This window comes from Zootoca vivipara, chromosome 6, assembly GCF_965207765.1.
Source record: "Zootoca vivipara chromosome 6, rZooViv2.hap1.1, whole genome shotgun sequence".
Lineage (NCBI taxonomy): Eukaryota > Metazoa > Chordata > Lepidosauria > Squamata > Lacertidae > Zootoca > Zootoca vivipara.
In genome coordinates, this window is record NC_142589.1 from 95,556,615 (window position 1) to 95,569,141 (window position 12,527).

The 12,527-nt window shown below is 53.9% G+C and overlaps 1 protein-coding gene across 1 annotated transcript; it reads right to left on the reverse strand.

Moving 5' to 3' along the window:
* Positions 1-368: 368 nt before the first annotated feature.
* MED26 (mediator complex subunit 26) lies at positions 369-11,298 on the reverse strand. Its single transcript, XM_035117001.3, has 3 exons — positions 10,863-11,298; positions 5,173-5,247; positions 369-3,360 (listed from the first exon to the last, which is right to left on the reverse strand). The coding sequence occupies exons 1-3, from the start codon at positions 10,935-10,937 to the stop codon at positions 1,696-1,698; spliced, it is 1,815 nt and encodes a 604-aa protein (XP_034972892.3). The 5' UTR covers positions 10,938-11,298; the 3' UTR covers positions 369-1,695.
* Between the last annotated feature and the right edge of the window lie 1,229 nt (positions 11,299-12,527).

Sequence of the window (12,527 nt, forward strand, 5' to 3'; positions counted from 1 at the left end):
ACAACTCCCAGCACCCCCAGCCTGTAAGAGGGTGAGAGCTGTAGCCCACTGACACCATGCTATAGGACCAGGATCGTCAGGCTGCAAAACACACACCTCCTTGGTCTCTCTGTACTGCCCTCCCCAGGCGCTTTAGACTACAACTCCCAGCAGCCAGGGCGGCAACAGCTAGAGAGCAAGCACATGCTACAGTGGGGTTTCCCAAACTCCCATCAACCCTAAGCTAGCAGGACCAGCGGTCAGGGATGATGGGGACTGTAGTTCAGAATCAGCCAGAGACTCAAGTCCTCCAGCTACAGGAAGCTGCCTTCCTCAAGTCGACCAGCTTTTTGGGAACTTCCCTTTTTTTAAAAAACGACAGCCCGTGCTTTTGTGCAAATTTTTGTTTTATTTCCACATGTATATCACAACGTGTCCACTTAAAGGACCAATAGCAAAGTTGCTCCCTTCTGCGTCCCAGGAACGCAGAAGTCTAGGATAGTTACTGTACATTCACTAAGGCTCTTTTTCGTTTTTGCAAGTCGCGCTTCTCCTCCTCCTCTCCCTCTTTTTTTTTTTTAATTTTTGTGATGGATCTCCGTAAGGCAAACAAATATCTAAAAAGGAATGGTAACAAGTGTATTTTCCAGCATTGCAGAACAGGCTTCCCCAATCTCTCTCTCCCCCTTTCACAGGACAAAAGTAGCACCCTCTGTACGGTTTGGATTTTGCCTTCCTTTTTTAACATGGGGGGGGCAGTGGAGGAGAGAGGGCTCTTTCCCCCCTTGCCTCTCCCTAGAAAATGTGCAGAAAGAATGCAGGGAAGACACACTCAGGCTAGATCCCACCAAGAAAGGAGGAAGGAAGGAAGGAAGGAAGGAAGGAAGGAAGGAAGGAAGGAAGGAAGGAAGGAAGGAAGGAAGGAAGGAAGGAAGGAAGGAAGGAAGGAAGGAAGGAAGGAAGGAAGGAAGGGATATTTGTGGAATGCTAACCTGAAGGTGGGCACCAACTCCTCCCTACCCTGGCAGACTTGCAGGGCACCCCTCACCGCAAGCCACACGCCTTTTTCTGGAGACAGATGCGACGCGAGGAAGAACTACTTAACCACAGGTTTTTGCACAGTTTCATCTCAAACCACCTCACTGCTGTTATTATTATTCTTACTCCCTTTCCAAGAAAAAAACAAACAAAAACAAATCGGGACAAAAATAAATAGGCTAAGACTACTCTTGGTTAAAACGTCCTGCACCCCGCCATTCCTCTCCCCACCTCCTGCCTGCTCTCGGATTTTGCCATCCACCAATCACTGGAAAGAAATTTCACCTTTTGAAACGAAAAATAAAATAAAAACCCTAACACTTTTTCTCTTTTTGTGGTTTTTTTTCCAGAGCTGGCTTGCTAAGAGTTTGGAACTCTTTTTGTTGCCATCGTTTAAATCAAACCTCTGTTCTGTGCCTCCTCCCGCTTTGCAATTTTGTTAGTAGACTGGTAGCAGCACTTCACAAAAAAAGAAAAGAAAAAAGAAACCTAGGGAAGAAGGAACTGCCGGGGTCCAGCTCACTCTCTCTCGCCCTCCCTCCATCCCTCTCTCTTTCTCTCTGCTGGGTGAGCCTTTTTTTCAGCACAACGGAGGGTGGAGGGGGGGCAGCTGTCGCCGCACCTGCCTGCTGGCACCAAACTGCCCCATGCGTCAGAAGCATCCCGGCAAACCGACGTTCAGTCCAGGCAGACGTAAGGCAGGACGTTGAGGCGCCCGTCGTCCCCGTGCGGGTCGAGGGATATTCCCTGCGTCCAATCATACCAGTTACCCTGTGTGTCGTAGCAACCATTCACGCCCGGCCAGTGGCGGCCACATATCCTGTCGAGGTCGCCCTGTGTCACCTCCCGGGTCACCCCGGGCAAGTCCGTGGGCTTGCTGTGGGGCGCCAGGACGTGGGTCTTGCGGGCGTCCCGGCGGGTGCTCTCCTCCTGTTTCAGGTACTCGGACATGAAGTAGTGAGCACCCGGAGTCTGTACCCCAGAAGAGGAGAGCAAGCTGCTCTGCCGGTTCAAATAGGACTGGATAATCTCGTTCCGGGACAGCTCCTTCCAGTTGGTCTGCTCAAAGGGGCTTTGCAGGGGGGGCTTGGGCTCTGTGGCCTCCCCTGCACCTGTCCTGTGCTGCTGCTCGGGGAGAGCGGGCGGGTGGGCCGCCTGCAAGGAGTCCCGCTGTGCCAGGGGCTTGATTTCGCCCGTCATGGGGTCAAAGGTCAGCCGCCGCTCCTTTTTTAACCGCACCGGCTTGACCCCCCCTTCCAGCGCCTGCCCGTCCAGGTTGACCACGTAGTCCTTGGGCCGGTACTTCTTCTTCTTCTTGCTGTCCGACCCCGAGGCGGCACCGTCGCTGTCCGCCCGGCATGCGTCCGGGGAGAAGCCCGCCAGCAAGGGCTCCGCCGGGAGGGGGCCCACCCCGCTGCTCAGCAAGGCCCCCGCGGTCAGCCGGCCCGCCGGCGCATCCTGGATGCCGTGCAGGGGTGTCTCCAGCCCCACCTGTGGATGGGGCTCCAGCCGCTTCTCTAGCACTGGCTGCACGAGGGCAGGGGGCGACAAGGGAGCCCCTGCGGGGGTGTCCGGGGCAGGCGGGGGCCTCGTCGGGGAAGGGGCGGGCGGCGAGCCCTTGGGGGAGTAGGTGGTGTGCTGCCGGGAAAACGTTTCCGCCCGGCTGTGCCTGGGGCTGAAAGAGGAGCAGCGGGGGCTCTTGGGCTGGCCCCCTGCGGGTGGCGCCTCCTCCTTCTCCTGCTGGACCAACAGTGCCACCTTCAGCAGGGATGAAGCGGAGGGCTTGAAGAGACCAGGTGAGCTGGTGTGGGGCCGCACCGCGTTGATGGGGATCTTGCCGAGCTTGTCGGCCTCAACCAGCTCGGTGGGCAGGCCAGCATCCGGCGGGCTCGGGAAGCTGTCCGGGCTGCTGCCCCCGATCCCATTCGTCGGGGGCGGTGAGGAGTTCTGTAACACTTCGAAGCAGGCCTTGGAGGCCTTCGGCAGCGGCAGGAGAGGCGCCCCCGCCAGGCCATCGCGCGGCTCCCCCCGCCTCTTCCTAGCCCCCGCCTTCTCCGCCAACTGCTTCGGGGAGTGCAGCTTCTGGACGTCATTCCGGCCCTTCGCATCCTGCGCGGGCTTCGGCCCGACCCCCGCCGGAGGAGTCTCCACCCGGCAGTTGTGGGCCCCTCCGCCGTTGGCAGACCCTGGCGGGTTGGGCAGACCCCTGGCGGCCCCCTCGCTGGGAGCCCCTGGCTCGATCAGCTTCTGCCAGTTCCGCAGCAGCTTCTTAGCCCGCTTGGCCAACTCCACATTCTCAGTTTTCTTCCTCACGTCGTTGATGAGTTTCCCCAGCCGTGTCTCCTGTGGAGTTTTTTGGAGGGTAGAGGAAAGGAAGAAAAGAGAAAAGCAGGGAGGGAATGTTACTTTGCAAGGTAGCTGCATACCGGTATGGCCATATGGCACTGGGGCTGATGGGAGTTGTAGTCCAAAACACAAGGCTCCCATGAACCTGTCAAAAGCAGCAGGAGGCGGCTACTCCTGTCTCCCCTCTGTCCCAGGAAGGTCTCCCTCCAATAAGAGGAATTTGGGGCCTGAGTGGGTGGGTACCTGTGACACACATGGACACCCAGCACCCTATGACAGAGGTGGCCAGCCTTTTTGAGTCCACAGCTCCCTTGACCAAACTATCTGCGGCACCCCTGTGGGGCTCAGGAGCCCAGTTAGGTCCCTCCTTGCCTGCAGAGCTGGCAGCCTCTCACCCTTTTTCGAACATCGTCCGTTGGGGAGTGTTCCCTCTGCCTCCTCTCCTCAAGGCAGAGAGGGCATCAGAGGAGTGAGGGAAAGAGGGCCAGGGGCCAGGGTTCCCCATGGCAGCCCTGATAATCATTCGAGGCACCCCAGGGTGCCACAGCACACGGGCTGAAAACCACTGCTCTATGAGCGCAGAGGCACACTACTACAAAGGGTCAATGATTGCACAAGTGTGTTGATATGCACATTGGTGCGGTGGAGATTTTGCCAGAAATTAGCTAAGGATCGCAGCAACGCATGGCAGCTGTAAAGACCAGTCTCCGTATCTCCAGCCGATGCTGGCATGGAGAGCGCTGGGGACGCTTCCGTGGAATTCCCCCGTTTGGAGGAGGCAGGTGGGTCGAAACGTGTTCAGACAAGCGGCCAACCCTCACAGGGAGCCACATCCCAGTCCACGAGGCTGAGTCAGCTGTTCACCTCCCACAGTTCTGAGGAAGGGGGTGCCACATAATTCCAGAGCTGTGTGAGGATGCTTGGAAACCCAGGAGCTGCGTGAGGAAGACCAGGGCAGCCAAGAAGGCACAGCCCATACAAGTCCACACTCGCTTAAAGCTTCAAAATGGTCAACGTGTCAAAGCAGTGTTTTTTTGAGGGGAGTGGGTGGGAGAAAAGGAGGCACACACAAGCCAAACCAGCAAAGGTCATGGCATTTACAATTTTTGGATTTGCTATCAAGGCCAGGCAGCAGCTCCTGCAGGCCATAAACCTTGTGCTTACCCATGGTCACTTCCCTAAGCTGCTTCAAGGCTGGGTTACTGCCATGTGCTTGACCCAGAAGCTGCAGTTGGTGCAGGATTGCTGAATGGGAGCGAGGCCTTGTCAGCATATAACTCCTGTGCTCAGACATCTGCTCTGGTTACCTGTTTACATCTGGCCCAAGTTCAAGGGCATTTAGAGCCCTTTAACAATTTGGGACCAGTTTAGCTGTGAGATCACCTTACCCAACAGGTACCCACTCAAACGCTTTGATAGGTGGAATCGGCACGACTGCAGGTGCCTGTTCCGCATCCGAAAGAGCCCAGTTTTTCAGAGAGGCAGCGTGGATACTTTGGAACTCCCTGCCGATTGAGATCAAGCAGGCACCTTCGCCATACTCTTTTCAGCACTTGCTAAAAACGGTCCTGTTTAGGCAAGCTCGCTCAGGTGCTTAGAAAGCTGAGATAATCTAAATCTATTTCATTGCTTTAACTTTTGCGCGTTTTAAAGCAGGGTTGCGATTTTGCTCTCAGTTTCACCCTTTTGTAAACCACTTTGACGGTTTGTTTGATACCATTAAGAGGAGTACACATTTTAAGAAATAAAAATAAAAATGGGTGCTGTGCAGCGTTTGATATTTTCATCAGGCGGTGAATGCCAACCCACCTCGAGCGCCTCTTTGGTGATGGGGTACCTCTCCAGGCTGGAGATCACTTCGAGTACTGCCACCATGTTATGAATCTGCAAGAGAAACAGAACAGCTAAAAGTGAGGCTTTGGGCGGGAGTGATGCTAGGAGAGCTCAGCGTAGACCCACTGAAATGAATGGATCCGGCTAACTTTGAGGGCTGCCCCAACCTCCCTCCGCTGCTCAGAGGCAAGCCCAGCCACCCACCAAGTCAGAAGCCAGATGACAACCACCCCTCAAAAGAAGAGGAGCCTCCCCCTGCTTCTGGACGTGCCTCAATCACCAGTGGCGTTAACCAGCCAGGATCAGTGTCATTAAGAGACTCCCAGTGACACCCCAAACATCATAAAGTCACAGCGAGAACAACAGAAATCGGCCCTGAAGACACTGCCAGTGTCCGGAAGGAGACCCTAAAAGTCAACATCTCTTCCTGCCATATGGGTATGAAAACTGGCCCCTGCGGCCCTTAGCCTCCTGAAAGGTCACCGAAGAGGAAGGGCCTTCTCTGCCAAGGTGCCTCGCCAATGGGGGTTCCCTCCCCAGGAAGGCTCACCTGGAGAAAAACTTTCCCCCTTTTGCTCAGGGCTCTTTTAGGCATCACCACACAAGACACACCAAAAGGGGCTTTGCGTGCAGAAGGGCTCAGGTCAGGCCCAACCCCCTGAAGGAGCAACTCCAGCGCAGGATTGGTGCAAAGACCCTCCCCCACCCCACCGAGGCAGAAACCCTGGAGGACCACTGCCAGTCAGGAGAGACAAACAGACAGACAGACAGACACCAAGGGCCTAGCTTGGCACGATGATCCATCTTCCTGCGTCCCTGGACATGCTGCCGTGACAGCAAAAAGCAGAAACATGCTCCGAGAACAGCTAGTGAAGTGCCGCCTAAGAAAGCTTGGGAAACGAAGCCAGGGACTCCACAAGAAGGGCGCCCCCACCCTCCAACCTCCTTTACAGGAGAAGCAAGGGCCACCAACCTGGATGGCTTCAAAAGAGGATTACACTAATCAATGGACGAGAGAAGTATGGATGGCTACACAAATATGGTTGGTGGAAAACAGCGCTTCTGAATACCGGTTTCAGAAAACAGCAGGAGGAGAGAGTTTGAATCCTGCTTGCTGGTTTTCCTCAGGCAACTGTTGAGCTTAGATGGGCCAGTGGCCCGATCCAGGAGGCTTTATGAGCTTCCGGCCCCAAGAATGGAGGAATGTTAGTCGTGGCATAAAGCCACGTTGCCCTGTAAGCCACTTTCAGGTCAGTAGGCCGAGTGGCTCTGCATCATGGGCACACGCAGACTCCCTAGTTTCACCTGGGATTCGTGTTCACTGCGTTATGAGCACATCCTAAGAGACCAGCAGCAGCAGGTGGATCAGGCCAAAGGGGGGGCCCATCTAAGCCCAGCCTCCTGTCCTGCACAAGCCGGATGCGAGAGCAACACAGCCTTCTCCCACTCTTGTTCTCTACCAAAGGGGGGAATATAAATGTGGGCATCCTAATCATGTGTAGCTCGGTTGGTAACAGCATGTGAGACGTCATGAGTTTGAGCCCCACGTTGGGCAAAAGATCCCTGCATTGCAGGGGGTTGGATGAGACGACTCTCGTGGTCCCTTCCAACTCTATGATTCTACGATCTCTGAAGAGATGACCCTTCCAACTCTATGATCTCGGCTTGGCAAGCAGCTCTTTCTCAAAGGTTACCATGTCATCCAAAGGCTGGAAGTGGCTGAAATCCAGCCTCTGCTCCCCACATATTAATTAGTAGTCCCTCAGTCTCTGACTTTGTGCGAAGTCACAGGCCCAAGTCACAGGCCTCTCTCTCGTCAAGGATTTCCCGATCATTTATGCCAGGCTTGTAGGACCTTTGGCCCTTCAGAACTACTACAACTCCCATCAGCCCTAGCTAGCACGGCCAATGGCTGGGAATGATGGGAGTTGTAGTTCAGCAATACCAAAGAGGCCAAACGTTTCCCATACCTGACGTAAGGGACGTGTTCTCAACAACCGAAATTAACACACGCGAATCACTGCTATCATTGCCGGAGGAAGAGGCAAGGGGTGCGCTGGGGAAAGGAAGGCTCTGAGCAGATCAGGTAAGCTAGCCAAGCCCCATTCTTAAAGAGTAAGACCGCATGGGTGCTCCCAAAGGGGACAGAAGCTGGGAGAGCAAAGAGGCCCGATCACCTGCCATGCCTTTGTTCCTATTTAAAAGAAGCATTCAGGAAGTGGCTGCTAAGTCTAAAACATGTGGGTGAAGTGACTGCTCTACTGCCAGCAAAAAAAGCACCTTCACGGCCCCCACCTCAATAGCAGCAAAGGAGGGCCACGTGGGGGTCAGGGAGAGAGAACTTGCTTGGAGCTGCCAAAGGGAACGGATCCCACTTGAGTGGACTTTCAGGGACTCTTACAACACCCCCCCCACACACACACACACACACCCTGCAAACACACTTTTCCTTCTCGGGATCTTCACATGCCTAAGCTAGATTTGTACTCAATTCACACACACACACACACACCCCGTGGACTTTTCAGAGAGGCAGCTGTGAAGACTGCAGGGCCCCCCCACTGGGGCATTGTGAGAAGTACAGGATGGGGCCCCTTTGGCCTGCTCCTAATGTTGCAGGGCTCTTCCCTAGCTTCTTATGAACTCAAAATACTGGGTGGTATCCAAAGTTAGCCCTGCCCGGAGAAGGCCCATTGCAGCTAATGGTTGTTATTAAATCAAATAGTCGAAATCAAAGTTTCAGAGGACCTCACACTCTGAGGACAGCTTCCTTGGATGCAACCTGAGGAGGAATGCACCGCAAGGAGGTTTCAGAGTTTATTCTGCCTGCTGGCTTTCTTCCTTAACAGCGACCGATGCAGCTTGGCAAAGAGGTACGCGAGAAAGCTACCCACTTAAGAGCGATTGCTGCGGAAGCATTCAAGATGCTTTAACTAAGTTGTCCGAACGAGGAAACAGTAGAAACAAACTGCCGAATAAGCGCCCTGGAATCAACAAGGACGAAGCCGGAAAAGCAGCCGGATCAATGAGTCCCCTCTGCCAAAAGTTTCCCTGCCCTGCTGCCCCCCACCAAAAAAAAGGTGGAGTGACACCACTTTCAACCAATGCTCTCTAAATACAGTGGACCCTCCAGATATGAACCTAATTCGTTCCAGGGGTCCATCCGCAATCCGAAAAGTCCAGAAGCAGAGGCACCGCTTCTGTGCACTGCGCGATAGAGCGCTTCTGCGCATGCACGAGTGACGGAAACCCGGAAGTATACTTCCAGGTTTGCCACGTTTGTATCCTGAAAATACCGGAGGTGGACATAACAAGAGGTACGACTGCACTGGGTATCTTGCATGATTTGATCCTGTGCGAAAGATCTGAGGAGAAGTGGAGGGTTAAAGCGCAGGCAGCAGGGGCACACAAGAGATGTGGTTGTTCAAAAAGACGCAAGCCCAAGGGAGTGACAGGGTTAAGCACCTTTGCGCCAGTGCGGCCAATGTGGTGGTAACCACTCCAAATGTTCAGCAGCCGGCAAGGCACAAGCAGAGGGGTGATGTGGAGACCAGCAGGCGAGCTCCCCCCCCCCCCCCGCTCTACGCTATCAGGAGACAGGTCTACCCGACCCTACAGAAAACAGGGCCTCATATACAAGCCCAACAACGTAGGGCTCCACAAAGTGAACACCATAAACACAGAGCACGGAACAAGTGCCGGCAGCAGTTCCACCATGGACAGGTGGCAGGGAACGTGTGGGAGCACAGAGAGGGGAAAGGGGGTGCAGCATTACATGGCAAGGAGGAGCCGCAGTCTAGAGAGCTCCCCAGAAGACCAGGGTCTAAGCCACCAGGGCCTTGGGGCACTGCTGTTCCCAAGTAACATGGAAAGGGGGTCAGGGGAGGAGACAGAGCACCAGACTGACATGTGTTGGGGCCTGAAGCAGGAGCACAGGAAAGGAGCCACTGGCAAGGAGATGGGGGAGGCACCTGCCGGCCTAATAAAACAGGGGAATGGACTGGTAGGGCAACTGCAAGAGGAAGGTCAAGCCCAGAGGATACATGTGGGGAGAGTCGTCCTGGCTCCCCTTCTTTGCAGACCCGAGTTGGGTGGAGAGGGAAAAGGGGGCCCAATGGCCAACAAACCGGACTTGGCATTTCTGCAGCAGAAGGGGGGGGCGGCGGCGGTGTGATTTTTACTTTTGCAGGATGAGAAGGGAAGAAAAAAAGAGGAAATTATGTTAGCAGGTGAGAAGCCCATGGAGGAGGAGGTGGCAGAGGCGGCAGGAAACTCGTTTAAGGAGAGCCAAACGCCCCAGTGCAATGCCTTACACCAGGGGCCCCAAACTAAGGCCCGGGGGCCGGATGCGGCCCAATCACCTCCTAAATCCACCCCTCAGACGGTCTGGGAATCAGCATGCTTTTACATGAGTAGAATGTGTCCTTTTATTTAAAATGCACCTGTGGGTTATTTGTGGGGCATAGGAATTCGTTCATTTCCCCCGCCCCCCAAATATAGTCTGGCCCCCCACAAGGTCTGAGGGACAGTGGACCGGCCCCCTGCTGAAAAAGTTTGCTGACCCCTGCCTTACACTGATGCAGACCAGGTTGTCCACCTAGCTCAGCACCCCCTGGACTGACTGGCAGCAGCTCTCCAGGGCGTCAAACCAGGGGTCTCCCAAACCCGCATATGGAGATGCCGGTGATCGAAACTGGTGGTCTTCCGCGAGCAAAGGAGATACCCTGCCACTGAGCAATGGCCCTTTACTTATAAAAGCAAGATTCCTGACCTCGTGGCTCTCATTTAAGCTGGAAGCTGCCTCACACTGTGTCACGCCATTGCTCCAGCCAACTCGACATTGCCTACACTGGCTGCAGGGCCTTGGGCTCACAGGTTCTATGTATGAAGCAGGCCCTCTGAGCTGCAGTCCTTCACCTCCTCCCGAGTCAGGCTACCGGGCCCCTATAGCTCAGCACTAGACTGACTGGCAGCAGCAGCAGAAGCTCACTAGAGCTTCAGGCAGGAAACAATTCCCCAGCCTTCGCCGGAGACCTTCTGCATGCAAAGCAAGTGCTCTACAGGACCAATGAGCCCTTCCTTTAACCCTTTAACCAAACCATGCATCTGGGCACCCACTTCTCACCATAGACCTGCACGGTGGCCGTGGTGCTGCGGCGACCCACCTTGCAGCAGGCCATGACCAGGGGCACAAAACACCAGTTGGGAGACCCCAGATTTGGAGGACACTAGCATCATTAATCATTGCCGTAGTTGGAGACCCCAGATTTAGAGGGCATGGTTATCATTGTGTGAGTGGGGTGGGTTTTTTGTCTTGTTTTTTGCTCAGGACCAACTCCTACCTTGAAAAGCCCAAGCAAAGAAACCAGGAAGGAAAGACAGGGGAGAGTATATGGTATATATATGCTATATATATATGCTATATATATATGCTATATATATATATATATATATATATATATATATATATATGTTGGTATATATATGCCAGACTTCTTCTCCCCCCCCCTCGCATCCCCACGTGCAAAAACGCAGCATCCTCCCCCCGCCGCCGCAAAAAACACATTAACCCTCTCCTCCCCAGTCCCCTCTCCCTCCCATTAACCCTCTCCTCCCCAGTCCCCTCTCCCTCCTATTTCCCCCTCCTCCGCCCCCCACAGACTCACGTTGCTGTTGGGGTCGATGGCCTGCAGCAGCCGGTCCCTGATCTGCTGCGGGGAGGGTCCCGGAGCCGCTGTCATTGCCCCCCCTCGAGGCGGCGACCCCGAGCCCTGCGGTGGCGGCGGCGGGAGGAGGAGGAGCCCCCCCGCCCTCCTCCCCCCGCTTTCTGCCCGGGCCTCCTCGGCCTGCTCGCCTTCCTCTTCCTCCTGCCCCGCCGCTCGGCCGCCGCTCCTCCCTCAGCTCACTCGCCGGCCGCGCCGCGGGGCAGCCGGAGCCGCATGTTCCTCGGGGCGCCTCCCTCTCCTCCCTTCTCCGGGAGAAGGCCTGGCCCGGGCTCCTCGTCCTCGTCCTCGGCGTTGCCGCGCCCCCCCTGCCTCCAGGCCGGGCCGGCCGTCCTCCTCGGGGCTCCTCCGTCGAGGCGGCGGCGGCGGCAGCGGAGGAGGAGGCCGAGCTGCTCAACTGTGGGCAAGAGCCAGCCGCGCGCGGTGCACCCTGGGACACGCCCGACGCGGTGACGGCGTGCGCAGGCCGACGCACGCACGGGGGAGGGGGGAAGGGAAGGAGGAACGTCGCGTCTGTGACGTCGAGGCGCCACCGCGCGCAGCGGGGATGTGGGGGAGGCGGCGGCGGCGCGGTTCTCTCTGGGTTATAGCGGCAGGCAGGCCGGGCACGCATGCGTACTGCGGCGGAAAAGGGAGCGGGGGGGGAGGGGGAGAAAGGGCGGGAAAAAAAGAGAGGGAGGCGCTTGGCGCGAAGGGGCCCGCCTCTCAGATTTACCTCAGCTTAAATGAGGTAAATCTTAAAATACAGGTGAATATCGTCGAAAAGTGCATTTATTTCAGTAATGCAACTTATTATTTTTTATTTTTCTTTTAATTTTTACAAATGCTTTCTTTTGGAAATTCCACAGTAATAAAACAAATAGTTACAATAATACAATAATAAACATCGCTATTACATTTCATTAATTACATTCCATTTATAATTGACCCGCCTAACGACAAATAATTACAACAAATAAAGGCTTGACATATCTTGCTTTGCATGTCACGCATCTTATCTCATATATTGGTTTCACCTTTTAAGTTGCATTACTGAAATAAATGCACTTTTCGACGATATTCTAATTTTCCGAGTTTCACCTGTATGTATAAAAGCAATGAAGTATGTATTCAATAGTTTGCCCCGCCTCTCAGATTTACCTCAGTTTAAATGTGAAGGATATAAAATATATGCACAAAAGCAATATGTATTCAGTAGATTGTTTCGTCCCTCAGATTTACCTAAATTTAAACATGAAAGATAAAAAATATATCCATAAAAGAAATATATATTCAATAGTTTGTCCCCTCCCTCAGATTTGCCTCAGTTTAAGAATTAAAGATATTCAATAGTTTGTTTAAAAGAAAGGAAAAAATATATTCAATAGTTTAGGGGGGGGAGAGGGAAAATATTAAACTTGGATTCTGTTTATCAACCACTTAAAATATACATATATTTCTAATTTAATATAAAGTGTATATCAAGAAATTATTCCTATTTAACCAGGCCTTTGGCTGATTGACATCCAATGCCCTTTTAAAATGTATTGGGGACGGGGGGATTATCAGACTCTACTTGTTTTTATTTTTATGTTTTTATATTGTGATTTTATGTTGTGAACCACCCTG

Excerpts from the sequence above, each read along its gene's own strand:
- MED26 (XM_035117001.3), bottom strand. The coding sequence starts at position 10,937 with ATGACAGCGGCTCCGGGACCCTCCCCGCAGCAGATCAGGGACCGGCTG. Across the intron at positions 5,248-10,862 it reads CCATCGACCCCAACAGCAAC|ATTCATAACATGGTGGCAGT; the intron begins GTGAGTCTGTGG and ends TTTCTCTTGCAG. Across the intron at positions 3,361-5,172 it reads TCACCAAAGAGGCGCTCGAG|GAGACACGGCTGGGGAAACT; the intron begins GTGGGTTGGCAT and ends AAAACTCCACAG.